This window comes from Chaetura pelagica, unplaced genomic scaffold, assembly GCF_000747805.2.
Source record: "Chaetura pelagica isolate M959 unplaced genomic scaffold, ChaPel_1.0 scaffold3, whole genome shotgun sequence".
NCBI lineage: Eukaryota > Metazoa > Chordata > Aves > Apodiformes > Apodidae > Chaetura > Chaetura pelagica.
Genome location: NW_009952974.1, coordinates 11,349,118 through 11,374,069, shown reverse-complemented (window position 1 = coordinate 11,374,069; position 24,952 = coordinate 11,349,118). Strand labels below are relative to the sequence as shown.

Sequence of the window (24,952 nt, the reverse complement as noted above, 5' to 3'; positions counted from 1 at the left end):
CTACAAGTAGTATCAAGTGAGTATTAGTAATACTAGTATTGTATTTATTACCTCATAGATCACTCCTCCCAAAGTAAGAACATGCCAGGTAAGAAATACATTAAGCTTCAATACAGCTTTTAGTTTGTGAAGTGCAAATGACTTACAGAGAAAGAGCCTAATGACAGTATCACCTTACTGTACAAGCTGTACCAAGGATATGACTATTATATAGAGGGCACAGTACAAGCTTGTTCCTTATCCTCATATAGTTTTTTAATTTCCTTTATGTTTCTGGTCCAGATAAAGACGGGTTACTTGAAGCACCATGTAGATACAGTATGGTCAGAAATGCCACAAGGCATTTGTATTTCATTGACACTTCTAATCACAGCTAAGCACTTGCACTCCAGAACAGGTTGAATCAGACAATGCCTTTGACATACACAGATACTTTTCTGTCCTTCCTTTCAGTACATTTTATCTAGCCTAAAGAAGCTGACTGCTTATCACCATAATTCAATTTCATCTTTTGCTACTGTAAGACTAAGCTTTTCTTAACTCTACTATAAATTAATACATGTTCTTTTTTATTGAGTACTAATTTGAATCTAATCACTAAGTATCAAAACTCCTTTTGAGTCACTAAAGTAACTTTAATCTCATGCAATAAAAACCTAAGAATAAAATTTTCTCATATACTACACATTTTACACAAAAATACTTTTATAAAATACTGTCTGTAGAATACAATTATCAATATATACACACTTCTGCTGCTCATTAATCTGAGAAGGGAACAATTTTACTTCCTGTTCAGAATAAGTAAATAAAAAATGAGAAATAACATTTCCAAAATCAGATCCATATTGCAAAACAGAATCTGATAACCATGAAAACTTACAGATTATAATGCCCATTTGGGAATAATTTAATTACAAGTAATTGCTTCAGGTGCAAAAAAGTTGCACTTTCTGGCCCAGATTATTTGAAATAAAAAGCCCACACCATAGAGATCTGACAAATTCTAATCCTGATTCTCAGTTAGACTAGAGGTTTCTTTATAGGTTTCTTTGCTATGCTTTCTTCTTCATACATCACAGACACTTCTGTGGTCACTTCCACATTAGTAAGGAACCTATTGGAAAACACACAGCAACAATAAAATTTGCTGTGGCAAACATACAGCAAACAAAACTTCACTTGTAAGCATCATCACTGCTATGTTTAAATATTGTTTTAACACAGCAGGTTAGTAGAATTGTAGAATGCAAGGGAAGAAAGACGCTGAGAGCAACTGAGACTAAATGAAAGACAAACTGCCTACTATATTCCAAGTATGTAAATGTATGATCTCAGTAAGAAAGGTTTTAGCTTTTAGTTACACTTAGGTTGTAAACAAGAACAGATTATGGTTTATAATTAATTAGCGTTAGTGCCCAAGATGTTTTTAAAACGCAACCTTGAGTATTAAGCAACATGGCAAATTTACCAGCTGAATTGAATCAGACGTGTAGCTATCTACTTGATTGGGAGTGTGTTCTCTGAAATGGAGACATTCCCTGAAATACCACAGGCACATACTTGATCATAGGATTCACAAACAAACCTTACGCGATTCTCGGAATATCATAGTCCCACAAATGATCAAACTTACAGACAGCAGGCAAAGTACATGAGGTACAGCCTGGTCACACTAGGGACAGGTTCCCAGGCACAGGACGAGTGATGGTCACCTGGTGCTGGAACAGAAGGTGTACAAGGGGATGTAGAGTGCCTGCTGGACAAACTCTTTATGTGGCCACAGCCAGGTGGGCATAGGTTGGGCACCTCTGTCCAAACACAGTATTAATGACAGGAGAGGCACACTAAGCGCAACTGAGAGCTCACTATCTGAAGCTGCATCTAGACAAAAATGAAAACAAGTGCAAAATGGTTTGGAAAAAGCATTAGAAGTTACAGTGTTAACAATGCTGGATGCCCAGCATTTTCTTAGTCAGGTCTGCAGCATGACTATTTGGAGACATGACTAACTGACTGGAGATTGGCTGATAAGCTGGCCACAGCCTGATCTGGTCAGTCTTCCAGCTGCTGCATTATAGAGCAGAGTGGCTCAGCTTTTTATGATTTATACATTGTCAGAAGACACAGGCGATTTCTTTTAGATACGGTTCTTAGCAACTTTGGTAGTGTACTACTGTTGTTGTGTCATGAACTTGAACTCTCTGGGGAACAAAAGGCAGTACAGAATGTTGCAGTCTGTGTTGTCAGCACATCAACAGGAGGTTTGCTGTTGCCCAAGCAGATCGTTTTTGGTTCCTGTACCATAACTATAACTGAGATTAGAAGAAAACTAGAGAGGTGAAGAACAAAGGGCAAATTTCTACAAGAACCGTGAATAAACAGGAAACCCAGGAGAAGTAAAAAAACTGTGCTTGCCAGCACATTGATTGTATTTATAGAATATGTTCACTCTCCATACGATGTATAGAACACTTTATGGTACATATTCCATCACTTAGGACCTGCCGCTGAAGCTGCTCCATACATACACACTCTGATCAAAATCCTGGTAAAGCCTGGGAAGATTCCCAATGAATTTAGTAGTAAACATTTAGGTATAAAGGTTTCACTGAAAGCACATGAAATAAATTGAAGCAACATTTTCTCTGACTTCACTATGACTACCAGTCTTCTCAGTGGTTAAGACTCTAGTATAGACAGGGCAAAAACACTGTCAATACCAGGTTTTGATGCTTTAAGAGAAGAGCTGTCTTTTAAAAGTCTTAATTTAGGATGAAACATGCTTATAGAACTTTATTAAAGTCCCAAGCCTCCCTATTTTTTAAATCTAAGCATTAATAATGTTGATTACTAATTTAATCAAGTCTCAAAGGTTTCTCAACTGAATGTTGTTCCTCTGGAGCTCAGGACTTCAATATATTATCACAGATTGCTCAAAATCAGTTATTTTTGTGGTAATTTAAAAGATTCTCATTTATATTTGTATCTCCATACTTAACAAAACAAATCCCTATTCATACAAACAGCCCCAAATTAATTTTCTGTCTTTGACATACATTGTGACCTGCTGCCTAGGCAGTTCAGTTATATGCTATCCTACATCAAGCCAAGTCGGGTTGCAATAAGACAAAGTCAAACAAGAGAAAAGATAATGCTGGTTTAGCAAAGAACTGACCTTTGCCATTTGTTGTAGGCTAAAGGAATAAAGAAAATGGATAAAAGTACAAAATTACAGTAAGACAGAAAACTCAGCATATGAAATACTCTGAAACAAATACACAAAATCCAGCACAGACTCAGAGGTTTGTTTTCCACCAACTATATTAATATCTTAGATACGTTAACCCCTAATTCAGTTTTTTAAAAAGTGGGAAATACAAGCACATTCTTTGCAAAGGACACAGCAGAAAACATTATGGATATTCAAACCAGCAAGGTTATCTGAATATTCAACAAATACATCGGCTCTACAAACTCATTAGCAAATTTTAAAATAATTGCTTTTCTAGGATTTGATCCTGAGAGCTACTGAATGCTTCCATTGACACACTAAGCATCTTTGACATGGTTTGACCTTGCATCACATACTGCCTGTAGAAACAGCCTAGTAAACTACTCATTAAAACAACTACTGTATAATGTTCTCCGAATATTTCTCTCTTTAAATTCTGTATATGCTGTAGTGAGATCCCAGTCTTCTAGTTAATATTAAAACCAGTAACATCTTCTGTGTAATACATCTTTTGCTTCCTCAGTATAAAAACATTTTAAATGTAACTAGTATACAATTAGTATTAAGATTAGTCATTGTTCACTACTGTGAGACAATGTTCATTATAGAATTGAGAAGTTAGGCTAGAAACATGAAAACTGAAATGATATCTGCACTCTGACAGAAAAATAAAGAAAAATTATTATCAAGATTTGTTCTACAGAGAATGGCTTATTATGAATCAAATCAGTAAGCTCATCAAGATCTGTTCTTAAACTTGCCTACTTGTACTTTTTTTAGGGTTCAATTTGCAAGCACTTGGAGGCCAAAAAAAAAAAAATTCTATGCTCTTTGCCGGTTTTCAGTAAAATGTAATCTGTGAAGTTGCATATTAAAACAGTGGAGTACTGTTTTGGCAACACCCTTTACCAAACATAAATGTGATAAATCTAACTTGACCCTTTTCAGCTGTTGTGCTTAGTGCCTTGTGCAATTCCAAAGATTCAGTGAGACTTTATTTATAGGGAGTTATCCTCCACAGTAAATAATTGCTATGTCTTGTATAAAGCTGTAGCAGGACTGAGATCTTCTGTTTCTAGATGAGTTCCATTTTTAGGGCTATTTTAGGACATGTTTTGGATCCTCCTACAAGCAAGTCCTGTGATTATTTGTGTACCGCCTTTGTCCTGTGACACAAACCCTTAGGATGTGGAGAAAAAAGAAACACTGAACTCTGAAATGGTCAACTGAAAAACTAAATAAAAAGGTAATCCAACACTTTACATCTCAAACTCAGTTAAGCTACATTAAGTTTAGTTCACTGATGTCCCACATCTGCAACCCAGTAAAGTTCACAATTGTGACGATGCACAGCTGTGGTTTAAAGCCTCTCTTTGCACACAACACACTGGCAGCAAAGCAAAAACTATTAACTTTTATATGCTTCTAACATATGGACCAGTTAGAAGTAGGATAGCCTCTGTGTCCTGTGTGAAAACGTATAGCTGCCATTAACGTGACCCAAATTATAAATTTTAAGTAGAGAGATTATAATTACAATGGCTTTGTTTCCAATTCATTTGACTAAGAGTGCCTGCCGTTATTATTGGAGGTAAAAATACTAACACAAAAGTACCACTATAAAAAGATTTTATTGTAGGATAAATTTGTAAAATTAAGTTGTATTTGAGTCTTTTCCTCTGTTGTGACGTGTGGAATTAAAAGAAAAAAGTATGCTAAGCCCAAATGGAAACATGCTATACTTTGGGATGTAAGCATGATATAACCAAACCAAGAGACCTGCCACTACCTATTGCTAGAGGAAGGGCTTGTACTCAATAGGAGTGCACAGTGATAACCGTGACAGGTCAAGTCCTGCTTCCACTGAAAACAAAACACCTACCATTTCAACTGGGCAAGATTTCACTCTATGACCAGTATCTGTTCATGGGACTGAAATGCAAGAAAAGCTATTTGTTTCTCACAGTTTCTGACTCCTTGTGAGGAATCAGCTGCTATAAAAGTTATGCATAAATTAATATTGAGATAATACTCTTGTCACCAAGCATTGGCGAAAAGCAGTTCTTTAAAGTGCTTTTGCAAAAGGTTCTAGTTCTTGTCTTCTTTCATGTGCATAAAGAAAGCCTGAAACATGTTCTCCCCATTCTATCTCAGCATGAGGTCTGGTAGTTGCTGGTTCATTGTGTTTTTCTTCATATGAGACATACATTGTAATAATTTTTTGTCTGAGGGCCGTAAGCAGGTCTGGAGACTCAAAAGCACAAAGAACACAGACTAAAACTCAATACTGAGGAGGGGAAATGACCTTAAGGCAGGATAATTATGATTAATTCGATTTTGAAAAAAATCTATTCTCCTTCTATTTTGGAAGGAAATTGTTTTGTTAAAAATTCCCTTGTTTTGTAAAAAACATCACTATCCTAACTCTTCAGTGAAGTCTGTGAAAACTTTCAGCCCACTTCTCTTTGACAGATTATACTCAGTTATCTAGGCACTATAAACAAGGGGTTTTTCTTAGCAATGATTAGATTGATCCTCTGTCTCTCTGAATGTATGAGCATACCCAGTGGTACCAAAATTATTAGACATGATGTTGTTGTAATGGTAATGGTACCCTGTCCTGTATTTAATCTATGCAGCCAAGCCCAGCCCCTACATATCCTCAGAGGCAGGACAGGGACGTTTCCACAGCGTCTCTATTGTGCTAGTGGGAAGGCTTGAGGATTTCCCCTTCTCTCCCTCCAGGTGGCAATCTCTCCCCCTCTCTCTAGCCAGGACCTAAGGCCGAGCAGAGTAACCCTGATAAAAGCTCTAAAGATCTGTGAGCCCATAGAAGGGTAAAAGGTCTGCACATATTTTGTTTCAAGAGTAGAAAATCATGTTGTGCTGTAGCTTTTCTGAGAAGATTAAACCCCTCTGGCACACTTCTCTAACCTGCCAGCATGATCTGTCCAGCTGGGGAACATAAGGTAAGAAAGAAAAAGTGTAAGAGGGAGCTTCAGTCTCAAAAAGCCCCAGTGCTGCTTTGCCCAAGCAGTCCGATGGTGCCATCAATTAAACGTCAATTAAACTCAAATGGTCAGACTCCCCATTGATACTACTAGTGAATTTACCAAGACTTTCCTTAATTTTTCCAATTAAAGCCACCTTCTCTTTCAAGGGGACTCTTATTTCTATATAATGTGATTCCTTTTCTATCTGATGCTTTAGCTGCAACAGTGATAAATCAGAACTAGAGACAAACAAGGATGTATTACATCTGAATGGGAATGTGCATATTCAACTAGAGTAGTGGCATTTTTAAAAAAAAGCTCTACTCTTTTATTTGGAGTAAATTCTGTTTTTCAGAATATGCAGAATTCTCAGCACAAACAACTATGTGTCTAGAAAATGTGGCAAATATGGAAGCAATTGGAAGAATTGCTAGGTTAAACCAGAAAATGTTCATTCAGTTTTGAGGTTAAAGGTCCACATAAAGTACAAACAGATTCTACAAGATGCTGAACATGCCTAAGTTTCCACTGAAAGATGACAAAACATGCTGTACACACTACAAAAGTAGTACCAGAATGTTTAAGTTCCTCATATCAGTAATTCTACACTTTCTTAACTATAAATTAATATTAAAAATGTATATTCAATGTTCTACTGTTAATTTATGGCCCTTTAAACTACACAGTCTGCTACTGTGAAATGGAAGTATTTATTAAGAGGGGATAAGTATATTTGATAAATCACAGGGATTAACAGGTTCTTAAAATAGTAAAAGAGTTTAGTCTTTTTAATATTTATTTTCTTGCTGCTGCTCAGTTATTGACAGCAGAAGACATGACAGTTATATAAATATACTTCAAACAGAGGATATTCTCAGGGTGGGAAAGGCATCTTTTTGTTCTTTCTGGTATTTAAGAACTACATTTTCAGTAATTGTCAGATCCATGTTACGTCGTAAATTCCCTCTTGCTTCTGGGATAGCACCACCTAGTGACTATTACACATATTAGAGATTGGTGCTCGGCAAAAACTACGTACACTGCAAATTGCAGAGCTACTTCCAAGCAGATGTGAGAATGTGCTGTCACTCGTCTTCAAACAAAATACCAGAGATACTGGCAGAAGGCTCACTTCAAGTCAGGCTTACCTGGAGAGATGCAATATGGCTTCCATGTAAATTATTAACTTTCTCATCAGTCACTAATCTACAAAAAGTTGGAGAAAATTCTATCAAGATTGTGAATCTTAATCTGCATTTTTACTGGTTTGCTTTAGGAATGAAGCACATGTTGAGTGGAGAGAAGAGGGCTAAAAGGCAAGGACAGAGTATGATGGGACATTTATACTATTCTTTTGTTTACACAAGCTTCTTTGTATAAAGTTAAGAGCGATAGCATTATCTTTCTTCACAGAGATGAAGTAGCACTGCCAGCGATACCTTCTGTTCTCAGCCAAACCTTTCATTTATCTTGTAAACTGAAAAAACTAAACCTGGCAACAGTCTGATTTTAGAACACAGAGGCCCCAACACAGGATGTGAGTGCCAATTCTATGAGACAGCTGGAAAAACCAGCAAAATCATGAGGACTTTTAAAAAATAAAAATGACCTAAGAATTTTAAGCTATTTTTATAACACCATGCACTGGAGCATATGCATAATAATTGTTAACAGGATGTCCTACACTAACTTGAGAGAAATACAGACAACACACTTGTGTGCTCTTCATGGAAAGGTACATGTTCTATTAAGGGGAAGCAGAAAACTCACAATTCATGCAAATAGGAAACAAGAAAGGAATGTGAGAGACAAAAAAGTAAAAATACACCAACTGGGTAACTACACATGACTCAAATGAGATGTATCTTCTTACTGAATATTTTATGTGTCCTAGGAAAAATCATAGAATCACAGAATAGTCATGGTTGGAAAGGACCTCAGATCACCAAGTCCAACCAAAGAACCAAACCAAAACGAACCAACCAACTCCCAAAACGATAACAACAAAACCAAAAACCCACAAAACTCCACAAAACCACACCCCCAAAAACCCCACAACACACAGCCTACGATCTCAGCCACAAAAGCATGCCCTGAAGTTCTTCATCTACACATTTCTAGAATATATTCAAGGATGGTGACTCTACCACCTCCCTGGGCAGGCCATTCCAGTGCCTACCACTCTTTCAGTAAATACCCAAGTTTAGTGCTGCTGCCACTCAAAATATCTCTAAAAAGACAGAGGAAGATGAATTTGCATTAAAGCATCAGCATTCTGATTTAAAAGTAGCAATAAAACCAGAAATATAATATTTATAGTAATAGGGACTGATAAGTGTCACAAAGCAGCTAATCTGTTTCATTCTTACAATAACTCCAAGGTATAAAATGGCTAGTAAAGAGGGGTGTGGAGGCGCATTTGAGCAGATGTGAGGCTTTCTTTTTTGCTTTACTCGATCCATCCAGCGTGTATAAAAGAATCAATTTAACATGGACTCAAATGTTAGAAGTAGACACAAAGATAATTTGTTCCCCACTTGGGCACAAACCAATCCTACTCCGTCTTAAACTATATCCTCCTCCATCTAAGCTTGTCACAGCTGAAAGGAGAAGATGATTCTTCATTGGGTCTTCACCTGTCAGGGACTGCTAAAACCATAATTTGAAGGAGGGTAATGCGGAGCCTCTTAGTAACAGGAACAGAGACATTGTAACAGGAATCTATTCTGGGTAGAATGTGAACAGATAGTTTGCTATCAGTTTTACATGTGCAAAGAAGGCTCCAATATACGTTTTTCTCCAGATGTTGTTGTTCTACACAGAAACGTCAAGAGAGGCCATGACTCAGCTACTGAGGTTCCAGAAATCCCAGACAGAGCTGCTGTACAGGCAGAATACACCACATGTACAATAGGCCTACACAGCACTACCTAATGCATGTATACTTATTTCTACCTAAAAATACAACAGCCTTGTCTGCATATGTCACCAGATCACAAGAATTTTGCCATGTAGAAAGTAATGATAGATGTGTACATTTGTTGGTTTGTTTACAAGTATAGTGCAGAACTATCATTTGTATAGGCTACTAGTATTCTGACACCTATCCATGGAGTAACCAAATTTCACCTTGTTGTTTTATTTAGCTACAGATCTGTGCACTTTCATGTAATTCAGCATCAACAAGCTTTAAAACAATTTAATTAATTGACTAAGAACCAAGAAACTGCCATATTCTCATCCTGCTCTGAAAATGAGTTCTTACCTTACACATCAGATAGTCTCCCTTTCTCTAGAGCAAGGCATGAAATGTTGTTGCTTGGGTATTTTAGAAGAATTAACGTTAACATAATTGAACTAAATATGATCATAACATTTTAGATATCTAGGAAGCTTTAAACAACAGAGCTGGAAAAGAATTAAAACAAATTTGTCCAGAAGCAACTAGAGTTTTTGAGGAATAGGTAGCTGAAGAGGTTGCAATGTTAACCAATCTGTGCAGAAAATACCTGTTTTCGTTAATGGGCTAGAGAACAGCTGCTGAAGAAGTTTGTTCTCTGAAGTTCGCAATACCACCACAACATCAGCAGGAAGAGTGTCTCTGTTCTTCTCAAGGAATGCACAGGCATCATATAATACCTAGCATGGGAAACAGAAGCAGAAAATATGCCAAAAAGGGTTATTCAAAAACTATTATTCTTTAAAATGTGAACAGTCAAGATGACCAAGCAGACCAGTTAGTTTGGCTTTGACAAGCCAATGAATTATCTGCAAAGGACTTACAAGCATACAGCTTCACAGAGAATCACAGAATCACCAGTGTCTTCAGAATGTGAACTGGCTATAAGCAGCACCTATAATCATAGCATATCACTGCCCATCATACCGGGTTAATGGCTAAAATCACGTTGTGTTATGCTTCATCATGTCAAACTGTGGTACATGATGCAATATAACACAGATAGCTCATTAAAACTTAAGTTGACCACTTATATGTAAAGAAATGGTTCTCAGGTGGTCATAGTCTCCTTGTGGTTTGCATCAAACTTGTGATCTACAACTACACCTCTTGGAGGAACAGGATTAAGTTGCACATATAGGTGCTTAAAAAATGTTAGCAAGAAAAAACCTCACTCATATATTTCAATTATTTTAGTGGTTTTTATTTTAGATTAATGCCTGGTTATTTTTATTCATATAAGAATAAAATAATTTGCTTAACTTTTTCTTTGGGTGGTTTTTCTGGAGCTTGCTTCAGTTGTTCCAGTGTTCTCTATAGGATTTTAAGTTGTATTACAGATGTTTTACATTGCATTCTATCTGTATATTTATATACAGTCACACACAGCACTCCTGTAGCATTCACACAAGGTTAACAATCACATAGCCTGTTCTGGGTCCAGAGACTTGCTCCTTTGAAATGTTTGTAGTGATGGTGTTTCTGGTACCAAATTTATTTCAAAATAAAAGGTGGTTACTGTTTTATACAATATGTGAAAGAACCTTAAGGACAGGTTCTAAAATGGACTACTACATGTGAAAATTTTATTGTATATTCTCTATTTCCACAAACTTTATAATTTTGTCTCTTAAAATGAGAAACAAAAAGTTACAGCAGAAACTTGAGATAAAACAAAAAATGACCATTCCACTGTTATTTGAACTAAAAAAAAAAAAATCAATCAGATTACCTTACCTTTCCAGCATAGTGCTGAATACCAAATGACAGTTCTACTCCTTTTGGTCTCCAAAAGTATTTGCATCGTAAGTTATCTTCAAATTTGTCTAGACATTGAGAATGGACACTGATATAAGTGACTTAGAGTGACTAAGTAAAATCTTCATGCTAATTAGGGACAGTTTGCTGATTAAGTACTATGAACACCTATATTATCAGACTGCTCAGAAATAGCTATGTGCCAGCTTCCCTGTGCTTTCTTCCTAGCTGCCACTTCTGAATGGAACAGCTCATCCTAAACTAGCGCAGTAAGACTGTCTTTCAGAACCTACTGTTTGTCCATACCTTTGTGCATGGAAAAGTACCAAATAAGAAGGGCCAATTAGAAGGTGTGACAACTTATCATATTTTGCTATGAATTTGCTTTATATGTGTATATATGGGATTTGGGGTGGGTTTATTTCAACTATGTACAATTAAAGCTGTGCCTGTATCTCACTTGCTTAAATGGCTATTATTTGTACTTTCCCTATCTCATCTTCCCCATTCATTTAGCTTTGTGCATTGTGTTTTAATTATATATAAACGTCTTCGGGCTGAGACTACCTCGCATTCACCTTTGGACTTCTACAGAAAAATAGACTTCTATGCAAAGCCCCTTCAAAAGAGGCTTTCTGTTTCCCATGACTACCTCTAAAGAGCTGACAGAAAAAGAAACACTATTTTATAAGAAAAATCTCTTTCATGCCCTGTGATATTTTGTATGCTCTTTAATATTTTGTAAATAAATTAGTGCTGATACTCTAAAGCTTGCTATTATATTTCTTTATCTGAACAAAAACCTAAAAACCAAGAGGCCAGAATCAATTGATAAAATTATCTGTAATTTTGTGTAGCTCAGAACATATTATCAAAATGTTTTTTCTAATCTTAGAATCCATTAAGTGTAAGGTTTTAATTTCTATTAATATCTAATCAAGCTTGTATTTAAAGCAAGAACTAAGTTTGGCATTTCAGGGGAGTGGAGTGAGGGCGGTGCAATTAACGATTTTTTGGCACATCTGGAGAGAGCAAAATATCCCAGTTTGCCTTCTTGTGGGATCCTGCTGTATTGTGTACAGATCAGCGGTTGGCACTGGACCAAGGAGAATGTCTCTGTGAAAGTAAAAGTCCAATATTCAGTATTAACTGATTTATAGGACCCACAGGGAGGCACACAGCTTTAGTACACAAATGAGGACTGGAATGAAATCAGAGAATTCATTCTATCAGTGACCTAAATTCAAGTTTCAACTCAGCCTAGCAGTAGTGAAAAATCTTGTACATATATTGTGCAATTTAACAAGCAGCTGTTACTATACTCTAACTAACAGTTTGAGTCTCTGCTGCAATACCTTTGAAGGAACTGAAACACTGTTTCATATTGAAGGGAAAAATGTAGCTCTAGTAAATAAAAGCAAGACATCAGTTGTAAACACTGTGTGTGCTACATGTTTTAAGGTTGGCATGAACATTTGTAAAATATATATGTAAAATATGCATGAAGGAAGGGAAATATTTAGCCAGATAGCACACTAGAAATAACACACACTTCCTATTTATGATGAGATAATCTGGAATGAAGCAGTATTTTCTAATTGGATAAACATGGGCCTGCGAGACTGGGAGATCTAAATAATAGTTTCAACACTAATGTTGCTTATGGGGTGGTCCCAGACACATGTCTCAGTCTTGAGTCTTGGGGATAAATGCTGATAGATGTACCTCAAATACAGGGACAAGACACAGGTTATCTCTTGTAATACTTGAAAGATAATAAGCACTTGACACCTGATTTATAAGTTAACTCTTGCAATATAAAAAGAACAGAAAACCAAAAAGCATGAAAGAAAAATTATTAAGCACAATGAAAAGTATACTTAAAATGTCAAATAAATATTTCAGTTTCAGCTAGTAAATCTTGAGTAAAGATGTCATTCTGCCCTCTCAAAATATATCTATTGTTTCACAGAATTTTTGTTTGCACATACCAACTAAGGTTAGGTCTGTTGCCTGAGGAAATCGACTTTCTTCATCTAGTAGAGACAGAAGACCCATGGGTTTCTGAAGGAACATATCTAGAAGTGGACGGTTGTCCTCATACTCCACTGTAGTAGCATCAATTCCCTCACTCTGATATTCCATCTACAAAGTCACCAGCACAGTTTTAATACTGAACCAGTAAACACAATGTCATCATTAGAACATTTATGATGCACAGCAATAATCTATAGGTCCCAACAACATTACTTACAAAACTTCAACTGAAATATGTAATTATTTTGCATTTAAATCACATACCCATTTTATAGTTTATAATGTACTCCTGAATATGATTTATGGTTCAGGATGTCTGATTCAACTAGACCTCATCAGAATTGAATTTACCTGCTCAAGTGCAAAGATATGTTGATTGAAATAAAACTGGATCTGTTCATTAGCGATATTTATGCACAGCTGTTCAAAGGAATTTCTTGCGAAGTTCTCAAATCCGAATATGTCTAGTATTCCAACATTCATCCCATTTTCAGCACTGCTGCATGTGAAAATATAAACAAAATTCATCATAGGCAACTCTTACTAAAAAGAAACATGGTAACTAAGATTCCGTAATTGATTTAATCTGCTGCAAAAAGAGAGGAGAAAAAGTGTATTTGAACCTAAGACAACTTATGCATTTGTTCGACATCATTAACACTTCTGTCTTCCACCTGCTTCTTGCAAATTTCCATGAAGAAGGGAGGAGATTCGTAGGTACACATAGACACTTAGCAGTCATATTAAAACAAGTGGTTTTAAACAGGCAGATTTCCAAATAAAATCTATTATCTGCTCCTTCAGGTATACAAAAGGTGTCAAACTTTAACAACATGTTCTTGCTATACTCAGGCAGAGGGCATAACTACCAAGTCTGTTGCTGCTTTATGAGCTCACATCTAAAAGCATACTCATACCAGAGACACTGCTAGAACTCAGGTATACATGAAAACATATCCATACAATACAGTGAAGTGCCAAGTAGACATGTCAGATCAAGGGCATTTTCACATCAGCTAAGTGGTTCTCTTAATTCTAAAAATCTATACAGCTTGAAAAGATGAAGCCAGCCAGATCATTACCTGGCAATGAAATCTTAAAGATGCACAATGTGAACATTTCTGTAATTATGACAAAGAAAAAATGCCACGTCACTAGCATCTCAAATAGCAGCACAATAATATTCTGAGATCTGTATTCCTAGCTTACAAAAGCAGAAGGACTGTAAGGACTGTGAATACATACTGAAGTTTTTCAGGGTATTCCAACTATCTAACAGCCTTCGCTATGACTTTAATGTTCACTACATGAGAAGCATCTTTTTAAACAATTGTACAGCATTTCAACGACCCAGTTTCCATTGACTTCAGTAGCTAAATTCCACTCAGCTCTTTGAAAATGTTTGGCTTAATGTTGTGGAAACAGAATTCACAGCATGAAAGCAGTTTTGAAGCCATAGCTGAAACAAACACAGCACCCTTTCTGTAAAATCAAAAATATACAAATGGATTAACCCATCAAAGACATATGCACAGCAAATACACGTGATTCAGTTCTGTGTAACTTGCCATATATTTTTATCTGGCTGAAGCAGCGTATTAATACGATTTACGATCCAGCTGAAGAGCCGGCCATAAAGTGCTTTAGACATGGCATCTCTCACATCAGCTGCTTTGTCCACGGTGTTTGTTCGGATAATGGTTTCCCCTCGTGTTACAACACAGTGGGAGGTCAGGGCTTCTTGAAGTTCTTCTGACCCAATACTTAGTAGTGCAGCAGCTGAAAGAAAGTGGATGAAAAAGATGTGTGACTGTGATAGTTTGGTGGAAATCACCAGCATTGCCCAACTTTTACCACAAGTTAAAGATTCTCACAAATACAATAAAATTGAATTTACAGAACTGGCAAAGTTAAAATGTATTTACCATTTTCTAAGGCTTCTGGGTTGGGAACCTCACTTTTATCTGTTTGGTGTTGTGAAGAAATGGCAGCAAACTCAATATTTCCAGTATTCAAGATTCCAGTCAGAATTCTGTACACTGAGTACACTTCCTGTAACAGATGACAATAAGCACTTTTAAGGAATCTGATTAGATATACAGATCACATTTAGGCTATGAAAGAAAAGTGTGGACACTGGAATGGCTATTAAAGCTTGTAGCTTGCTCTGAGACCAAGTTCCACAAATTCAAGTGAGCTTCTATTGACTCAGAAAACAGTGTGATACAGAATTTTGAATGAACTTGCCGGAATACCAGCTAAGACCTGAAGCTGGTCTCGGCTTCCGAGTGTGTGGTTATGCTTTCATAGTTCATTTCTGTTATATGAGAGATTCTGTGGCACAGGTGTGTATCCACAAAAAACAAATGGCAGCCTGTCCACAGGCAGTATTTGAGGGGATTTTTATATAGAAGGTCAACAAAGGTTTAGCGACTAGATCTCTTACCTCATCAGTGAATCCTATAATTCTAAAGCAATGCTGGATTGCTTCAAATTGTCTTCCATAGGAATCTTTAGTAATAATATCATGCATTACTCCTCCAGTTTCATTATCAATATATCTAAATAGAGTGGAAGAAAGAAAGCACCATACTAGCAGATATGCCAGTACAAGGTCCAGTGACATCAATGCAAGTACCTCAGTAACTGGAAAGAACATTTATTTCAGTATCTTCCAGTTATATACTTTATTACTAATTAATAAGTAATATTTGTTTCTGTTGCACTAATTTTCGCTTATTCTTTATTTATATCTATTACAGTGTTACAAACATTTCACACAGACCACCTCACCCTATACAGATCAGATGCACCCGAAGTACAAATACCAATAAAAAAACACTACTCCAAACTAAATTCTGGGCTCTTACTGAAGCATTACAGTAAGAAATATAAGGCAGTTGTTCTGATTTGAAAGTATGACCGAATAGAATGATTATTTCTCCTCCTCTTTAAATAGTTTGAGTTCTCAAACAAATACAAATAACATAATGCTTTATTGTCCACCCTCCTGTTTGCTTGGGAGGATTAAAAGATCCTTAAAGGATGGAGAAGGATTAAGAGAGATTTTAAGGCATCATACTGAAAACAAGAGCTGATCAATAGCTAAATACAATGAGCAGTTAAAACAAGTGAGTGATAGTTACCTAGGAGGCTTTTTATCAGGAAGTCTATATTCTGAAAGTTTCTTCTGATGATAAAGGCCAGCATAAATATAGTAAAATATATGGAAATTTTTCTCTCCCCTGGAAAAAAGAAAGTATCCCTATAAAGCACACGTGTTTATTCTTGTGGCATCTCATACAATGTAAAAGTAGAAGTTCTTATCATAGAATCATTAAGACTGGAAGTGACCTCAAAGATCACCAAGTTCCAACCCCCCTGCCATGAGCAGGGACTAGACCAGGTTGCAGAAAACCTCGTCCAACCTGGCCTTAAAAACCTCCAGGGATGGTGCATCCACAACCTCCCTGGGCAACCCATTCCAGTTCCTCACCACCCTTATAGTGAAGAATTTCTTGTTTCTGTTGCACTAATTTTCGCTTATTCTTTATTTATATCTATTACAGTGTTACAAACATTTCACACAGACCACCTCACCCTATACAGATCAGATGCACCCGAAGTACAAATACCAATAAAAAAACACTACTCCAAACTAAATTCTGGGCTCTTACTGAAGCATTACAGTAAGAAATATAAGGCAGTTGTTCTGATTTGAAAGTATGACCGAATAGAATGATTATTTCTCCTCCTCTTTAAATAGTTTGAGTTCTCAAACAAATACAAATAACATAATGCTTTATTGTCCACCCTCCTGTTTGCTTGGGAGGATTAAAAGATCCTTAAAGGATGGAGAAGGATTAAGAGAGATTTTAAGGCATCATACTGAAAACAAGAGCTGATCAATAGCTAAATACAATGAGCAGTTAAAACAAGTGAGTGATAGTTACCTAGGAGGCTTTTTATCAGGAAGTCTATATTCTGAAAGTTTCTTCTGATGATAAAGGCCAGCATAAATATAGTAAAATATATGGAAATTTTTCTCTCCCCTGGAAAAAAGAAAGTATCCCTATAAAGCACACGTGTTTATTCTTGTGGCATCTCATACAATGTAAAAGTAGAAGTTCTTATCATAGAATCATTAAGACTGGAAGTGACCTCAAAGATCACCAAGTTCCAACCCCCCTGCCATGAGCAGGGACTAGACCAGGTTGCAGAAAACCTCGTCCAACCTGGCCTTAAAAACCTCCAGGGATGGTGCATCCACAACCTCCCTGGGCAACCCATTCCAGTTCCTCACCACCCTTATAGTGAAGAATTTCTTCCTAATATCTAACCTAAATCTCCTCTCTCCCAGTTTAAAATCCCTTGTCCTATCACTATCTTCTCTGATGAAAACCCCCTCCCCAGCTTTCCTGTAGGTCCCTTTCAAGTACTGGAAGGCCACTGTAAGGTCTCCCTGGAGCCTTGTCTGATCAAGGTTTTTCTCATGAGCTTACTGAAGCAGGGAGCTAATCTCCCACTTATTTTAATCATATAGCAACTGTGAAACACAAAAAACCCAGCCAACCACAATATTTCTCCAAAGAATGGTGCTGCTCTGGCTTCTAGTCCAAAATAATGTAACTGACTATTTTTGTCATCATAGAACTATGCAAAGGATCACTGCTTTAGCAGAAGGCACGAAAGCATTTACAAGAAAGGATTTTGGAGAATCAGACAGAATCCAAACATCATAGTAATGTGAAAGGACAGACAATTAATATACCTACACAGCCTGTTTTATGACCCTTGACTTTTCGAGTAGATATTCAGAAATCTTGGCCCCCATTACTGCTCCTGTAGGTGTAAACATCATTTCCAGGTATTTTCCAAAGCGACTGGAGTTGTCATTGATGGCAGTGCAGGCGTTTCCAAATGCTTCAACCAGAGGATTCACCTGAAGAATTTTCTCACGCAAAGCACGGTTACTGGCCTTGACAGAGCAGACACAGATCAGAAGGATCATTAAAAGAATATATTGCTTACCCACAAGTCAATTCTTGCTTCAGAAGCATAATATCCCTTTCTCGTGCTTGTATGCAATCAGATTACTGCGTTAACCTTTCTACTTATACTGTAGGGCCAACAAATTGATGAGGAATTCTCCTACAGGTAGGAAAAACCAGAATCTTCCATCTCTCCAATTGTTCTGCCTTTGAGGTGTCATATAATTTGATGGAGCATCAAAGCCATCAAAAACTAAACACGTATTTAAGGTTAACCTTACACACTTCCCATAATTTTGCACTAAGAAAATTGCTTAAAACACGTAAATGTTCAAACGCTTCTAAGATTAGAGCCATAGCAAGATGTTTCATTCTTTATTGTATAAATGAATGATGGTATATGTGAAAAACACTGTAGATAACTGCAAGCACTGAACACTCAGGATCTGGCACACTCTTTTTTAAAAAAAAAATTAATGGTATGGTGAGGGTCATACCCTAGAATCTTAATTCACTACTCTCATATGTATGATTACCCGATCCTAACTCAAGTTTTAAGTTGAACAGTTTTAAGTACCAAATACTCAATGAAGTGAAAATTGAGATTGGGGTTGGGAGGATCTGCTCACAGTTTTATATGACTGGCTAAGAAATACCTTTCCCAAGAAGGTCAAATGTTGGACGATCAGATGGGCACTTTCTGTCTTTCCAGCACCACTTTCCCCACTGATGATAATGCACTGAACACACAAAACAGAACAGTTAAGTGCACAGTTCACCACATGGTTGATTTCAGATATTACTCCTTCTCTCTGTTACTTAATCTTTAGTACCAAGACTACAAAACACTTTAAGGGTCAACTCCCTTCTGAAAGGAAAGAACAGCAAAAGCTCTGTGTAATAATTTATTCCCTAGATCACTGAAATGCATCTTGCAATGCCTGACAGCAATGTGCATATGTGTGAAGCAGCAATTGAATTTCTAAGAGCTAAGACACATGAACCACTGACCACCTCTAAAGGCTAACACACACTATGCATATAGGTGGCTTGTTTCAAATGCTTAAAACTCACAAAACTGCCACAGCTCATTTGACGTGACATAATTTAACAGTGCATCTGAGCTTACCACATTGACTTCATATGAATTAATATGTAACACAGCTATATTTAATACCCTGATCAAAAGTCTGCTCCTAGCTTTAAAAATAATCTTAAATAATTGCTGCTGTGTAGAGAAGGCTTGTTCCATAGGTGATACTGATGTTCAAGCTAGAAAAGTAAAAAAGCATAATTTCAGAAAAATGTGTCTGTTCACTGAATGATTCTGGGAGAACATAACCAGCAGTCCTTAACACGTGGTATTTTATAGGCACTCCAAATGGCCTCCAGACTCAGAGATGAGCTAGAATGGTCCAAATCACTTGTTATCCTCCTTTCTGCAGTTACACCTCATGGAAAAGATGGAAGTAGAAGGCCAGTACACCTTGAAGATCAGTTCTCCCCTGCACACTGAAGCATGAACACTTCAGGTCATAGCAAGGAAAACTTCTAACAGCATTTATTATTTTCGCATTTTTTCATGTGTTCTTCAGGTCACCAGTAAAAATATGAGTCTACTTAAGGTACAGTATCAGCTGACATATAATTAAATGTTAACACTGAGCAGCTAGATAGATTCATGTGTTTTTATGTAAACACCTGAAAATTATTTACACCCCACTCTGAACATCTTCTTGGCTGGAAGATACAAGATTCTAAAATACTTGATGCAATGGCACTCATACAGAACTGAGATAATTTATTTGCTTCCTGTCAAGTATTTTTGTCCTTCTTGCTAGAAGATAATACAATGATAGAATTATAGGTTAAATTTACAGATTTACCTACCTTAATTGTCCCTGTGTGCATAGAGAAGTACAACAGTTTACACAGTTAAAGCTCATGAGTTCTTATAGAACTCTTAAAACTCTGTAGAATTGGTCAGAACCTCACCTAAGTTTCAGGAGAAATGTTAGACTTGGAGTCAATTTTCAGGCTTCACAGGAAAATACAAGGGAAAGATCAATGGATAAAACAATCAATACATTTTTTTGATCTGGCTACCGTGTTTATCTAATGCACCTTTACCTGAAGAAGCAACATAACATTAGTCAGGTAATGGGAGATAAACATGCTCCTGTAATACTCCATAAACTAAAGATAGGAAATTGATTTAGATCTAAATGCAAATTACTTTCTAAGCAGATATGAAACATATTATATTAAATATGTACAAAGTTAGCCTGACAGGCTGATGTAAAAATTATTTTTTTCCCCAGATAACAAGTGCTCACATTACTCATTCTACATGAGTACCTTTTAGTTTAATGCTTCCATCAAAGAGACTATAAGCCACTAGAGAAGTCCTAACCATCTACCAGATCAGTGTACTTCCACATACTCAGCAGAACATTTATATTAGATCTATCCTTTATTTATTTTACAACAAAAATAGTTAATGGTTCCTATTTTTTGTGACTTGTAGTTAAACAAATTCGTTATACATTGCTTGATAACATCTTTATGAAACAGAAAAGTGGTTCAAACTACTATGGCTCTGAGACATGTACACAGCTTTAAATTATTACAACATTTAGTGCAAGACAGTCTAGAATAAGCGTGTACAGGCAACACCCTGCAGTTGGTGTCAACTGCCAGGTCTTCATGGGTATCCAGTAAACAAGATTGGTCAGGTCTCTATCACTTTATTTGAACTTTTAGTCTATTTTATGCCACTGTGTCCTCTTCAGAACTTATAAACCTGACTAGATTTGCACTCCAGTTTTTCTGGTGCAGGAATAAAAGCCTTAAAGAGAAAGATTCCCGAAGTATAACATAACAGAACACCAGCCATAGCCACATTGCATAGTGGCTGTATGATTAATACGAAATCTAAACCAAAATGAACAGATTCTTACTTGATCTTTGCTGAATGTGACCATACTTTGATAGGCAGCATCTGCAGAGGCAAATATGTGGGGGGGATTGGAGGAACGCTTCACACCATGGTAAAGCTTGGAGAACTACATTTTAAAAAAAGAACACAAAACAGTAAAAATACACAACTTAACTACATAATTAATAACTGAAAAAGAGGATAGATCTGCCTCTACAATGGAAGGTAGCTGCCTGTTTTACCACAGAACTTCTACTGAATCACCTGGAAGAGGAGTCGCAATTCTTGACACTGTCCTGCTTCCACAATACAAATTGCAATACCTAAAATGCATTCCAATTTTTCCCCCACAAGACAGTGAAGAGAACTGTATCACAAGGAACCCTATACAAAAGAAACTTTAAAGATAAGAGTGAAACTGGTATCTGGCCCCTCTTCCTGAAACCCTGATTTAGGCACCCATGGAGACTAAGATTATGATTCCATCTGCTTTCATGTTTGTAGGGAATTAAGCTGCCCCTATCTTTACAGCATTTTATTCACTTTTTTCTTTTAAGCAGCTGCTGATGGCACATGTATAACACAACAGTCAGAGCAATTCTTCAGGAAGCAACATCCCCAGCATGAAGAGGCTCATATAACCACCCTTCTTTTCCCAGAAGCCTTAAATGCCAAATAAGCCCAGTTGTGGCTGGGGTAATCCTCAGCTCCTGTGGAACTGTTGCCACCAAGCAGGAAAGAATGCAATAAAATGAGACAGAATTTAAAAAAATAAAATTAAAAAAATATTTGCAGCCACAGTTTTTTTGAAGAAAAGGCTGGGGTTCAGTCTGTGCTCCTAGCTTCCAACATAATTTACGTACTTTAGCCAGGGGTGTAAATTCAAAATGTAAAGTGAGTACTGTCCACAGATCAGAGTCTCTCTTACCTGGGGAGAATAAATGCTGAGATTCTGGAAAGGGTTTAAGGCTATTAAAATGTCTCCAACATAAGTATAAATTTGTAAGTCAGCATAGCGTTTCTGCAGCTGATGGATAATTGTATCCTGAGAAGATTACAAAAAGTTTGATAGTTAAACAGTATTTTCTCAGTTAGGAAGATTTTTGTAAATATACTGAGAACACTGATTTAGAAATACGTAAGTGCTACTTATAATTTGTCAAATGCCAACACCACAAAAATAAACAAAGATTTTCAAAATTCCTTCTAATGCCACAAAACTAAGTTAAATGGCAACTCCCATTTGGAGATCATTACAAATCTTGTTATACCAGCCTGAGAAACAAACCTTCTGAAGAGAAAATAGCCATGAAACAAGATAATAATTTTTCAAGGATTAAATTTTAAGTGGTAGCAAAAGACTGTTTTAGAGAGGACAACAGCACAATTTCATATTGTCTTTTTCTTGCTGTCATGAAATTTAAGGACCAACAGAACAAAAATTTACAGATGCTTTACATACAGATGATATAGTGAAATACTGTTCTATCACTTTTTATCTAGAAGGTGTAGATACCATATTAACCTACACAAATTCATCAATTTTAGGAAAAATAACTTAAATCTAGATCTGTATCACTAAACTTTAAGAAACTCACAAATTAATTTAAACTAGCATAATTTGTAACTAAATTTGTCCACTTAATAGAATTCACTGCTAATACTTCTATGTCACTATACAGAATATTAACAAAGCGATGACAGCAGATCATTCACATGACAATTCCTTTTCCATGATGAGACAAAAGTTTGCAAAAGAAGGAACTCTTCTCATTCTGTTAAAAGAAACCTAAAGAGCAGAAACAGGGAAACTGTGAGGCACAATTGTCAGAAACTGCTAGTCAGACATTACCTCATCTAGAAGTTCTAGATTCACGAGATCGTCATCTAGAGAGTATTTGTCAGCTCCATCCACGTGGTAAGGTCTTCTAGTATGTATTCGTTCATGCCTGAAAGTTTGTTAGTAAAGCAACAGTGTACTGTATTGAAGACAGCAAACATTAAGAGGCAATGGGAAGTCAGAGATGAGTGTTTTTTGCCATGGAAAACACAGACACTCTCTGAAACACGTATTTTTCCCTGAAATATCCTTTTCAGCAAGCAACAGGTCAGCTTGCTGTCCAGTGTAATATGTGTTCTCTCTTTCACAATAGGTAAAACTATGTATTTATCAGTGCTCAGAGATGAAGACTTATAGGCTTACTACTCCCCACTCATACAGTAAAGTATAAAAAAAATTCTCCCTCTTTTCCCTTCTCTTTTCACTCTAAGTTAATAAACTACCACTCAGTTTAATGAAATCTTACTCCCACGTACCCAGCCTACAGTATTGTCATTTAAAGAAGTTACAAGAAGAAATAAGTAGCACAAAATCCTTCAGTTACCTTGGTGTATGCCAAAGCGCCTCCTCAGATGACCCTAGATCTAGCCCAAAACAACATTTTTGAACTACAGCTGCCATCAGACTGTAAATTGTGTGGATATTCAGTCAGCTTGTCCTCAGAGATTTAAGCCACACAATAAGCAGCAGAGACACTGTCACATAACCTCTTTATAATCAGATTATACTGAAAGAATCTTTGAAAATGCTGTGTATATATATTTTTTAAATCCATCTTGTTGAAACAGGGACAAATCAAGAGGCTGCAATATGCCTTCCACAGAGGGGGTGAAATACGAATGCTGTAAGGCTTTTCTTTACAACAAACATAATCAAAGCATAGAAGGAGGACACCCACAGAGATACAGTCTGTATCCTGCTGAGTAACAGTTAGCATTGATCCTCAATGACAGCTCCTGACAGATTGTTTCTGCATTAGTTGCCATGTAGAAAGTAGGAATCACATGATCACACATCCCAGAACAATGCTAAATGCTGTATCAAGCACTAACAGAATAGTACTGTGACTTGGCAGGAAACACTGTTCATTTATAAAGTCAAAGGTTAATACAAAGACGTAACAGGTCTTTTTTTCTTTAACCATAGCTTCATATACGCATGGAATCCTGATTAAAAAATAAGCATTGAGTCTTTTGCTGTTTTCAGCAAAACAACATTTTTTATGCTGTTTTATGCTTTTATATACATTTCTACACTTGAACCTAGTCAGCTTTCATTCAGTAGAGATAATTTTATCATACCCAAGAGCTATTATATCATGAGAAGAATTATTGCATGGGAAGCCTCTAACAGAAAGGAAGGAGAAGACTGTGAGCTATAAGTACAGCTTTACTAATAACTGTGAATCACATTTAAAGGTCCTAATATTTTAATATCAATTTTTATTAACTTTTCTTATTTAATCATGGCTACTCTATGAGTTCTGGAAAATCATACTGTAATGGTTTATTTGAATTGTAATTAAATACAACCGTGCAAACTAGTTTGTTAGCTAGGAAAAACAATAGCAAGAACGTAGCAGGGTTTTATGACAGTCTTGTACATTTTGCATTCTGCATTCCCAGAGATTGTAGTTTGCTTGATGTCATACATATGAATAAATGAAAGAAGAACATAAATAACAAGCTACGAAATAAGAATTGTTATAGTGGGCATTATTTCCAGTGGATATCATGGAGACCATGTTCCATTCAATTATATTTTCCATTTTCAGATCTTCGATTAGGTGGTGGGCTATAAGTAGTTTTTGGCTTTTTTTTTTTTAAGCATTCATTATATTAAAGTACATTACACTTCGCTGACAAGACAAATCCTCAAAGGAGTACGAATGCATGTAAGTGGCCTAATGTACTACTGTTTTTTTCTAATTGTTTCTGTTTTAAACCAGAATTTGACTTCTTACTTCACTGCTCATAAAAATGCTGTTGGTAAATACTGTAAATCATTTAGAGATGGGAGCACCTCTCAGTCAACAAATGAAGCAAATATTTTAGCAGTTGCTTTACTTCACGGAGATGCAAGTAATCAAGCAATGGCTAGACATTATAGCTAACATAACTCATCTGTGAAGCTTTTTCTTCCTTGAGTAAACCACCACAGCCACAACATTAAATTGCAAGAAGCTGCAAATATGGATGTTT

At 36.4% G+C, this 24,952-nt stretch overlaps 1 protein-coding gene across 1 annotated transcript in view; it reads right to left on the bottom strand.

Annotated features, from left to right (window-relative positions):
- MYO3B (myosin IIIB) overlaps positions 1-24,952 on the bottom strand; it is a 101,493-nt gene that overhangs the window by 20,421 nt on the left and 56,120 nt on the right. Inside the window, exons 10-22 of the mRNA XM_009996303.1 lie at positions 22,764-22,860; positions 21,840-21,956; positions 20,934-21,038; positions 18,630-18,713; positions 17,758-17,960; positions 16,936-17,034; positions 15,429-15,543; positions 14,908-15,034; positions 14,551-14,761; positions 13,334-13,481; positions 12,937-13,090; positions 10,925-11,013; positions 9,738-9,867 (exon numbers count right to left, since the gene is read on the bottom strand). Coding sequence (XP_009994605.1) covers positions 9,738-9,867; positions 10,925-11,013; positions 12,937-13,090; positions 13,334-13,481; positions 14,551-14,761; positions 14,908-15,034; positions 15,429-15,543; positions 16,936-17,034; positions 17,758-17,960; positions 18,630-18,713; positions 20,934-21,038; positions 21,840-21,956; positions 22,764-22,860 — 1,679 coding nt within the window. The remainder of the gene's footprint in view (positions 1-9,737; positions 9,868-10,924; positions 11,014-12,936; positions 13,091-13,333; positions 13,482-14,550; positions 14,762-14,907; positions 15,035-15,428; positions 15,544-16,935; positions 17,035-17,757; positions 17,961-18,629; positions 18,714-20,933; positions 21,039-21,839; positions 21,957-22,763; positions 22,861-24,952) is intronic.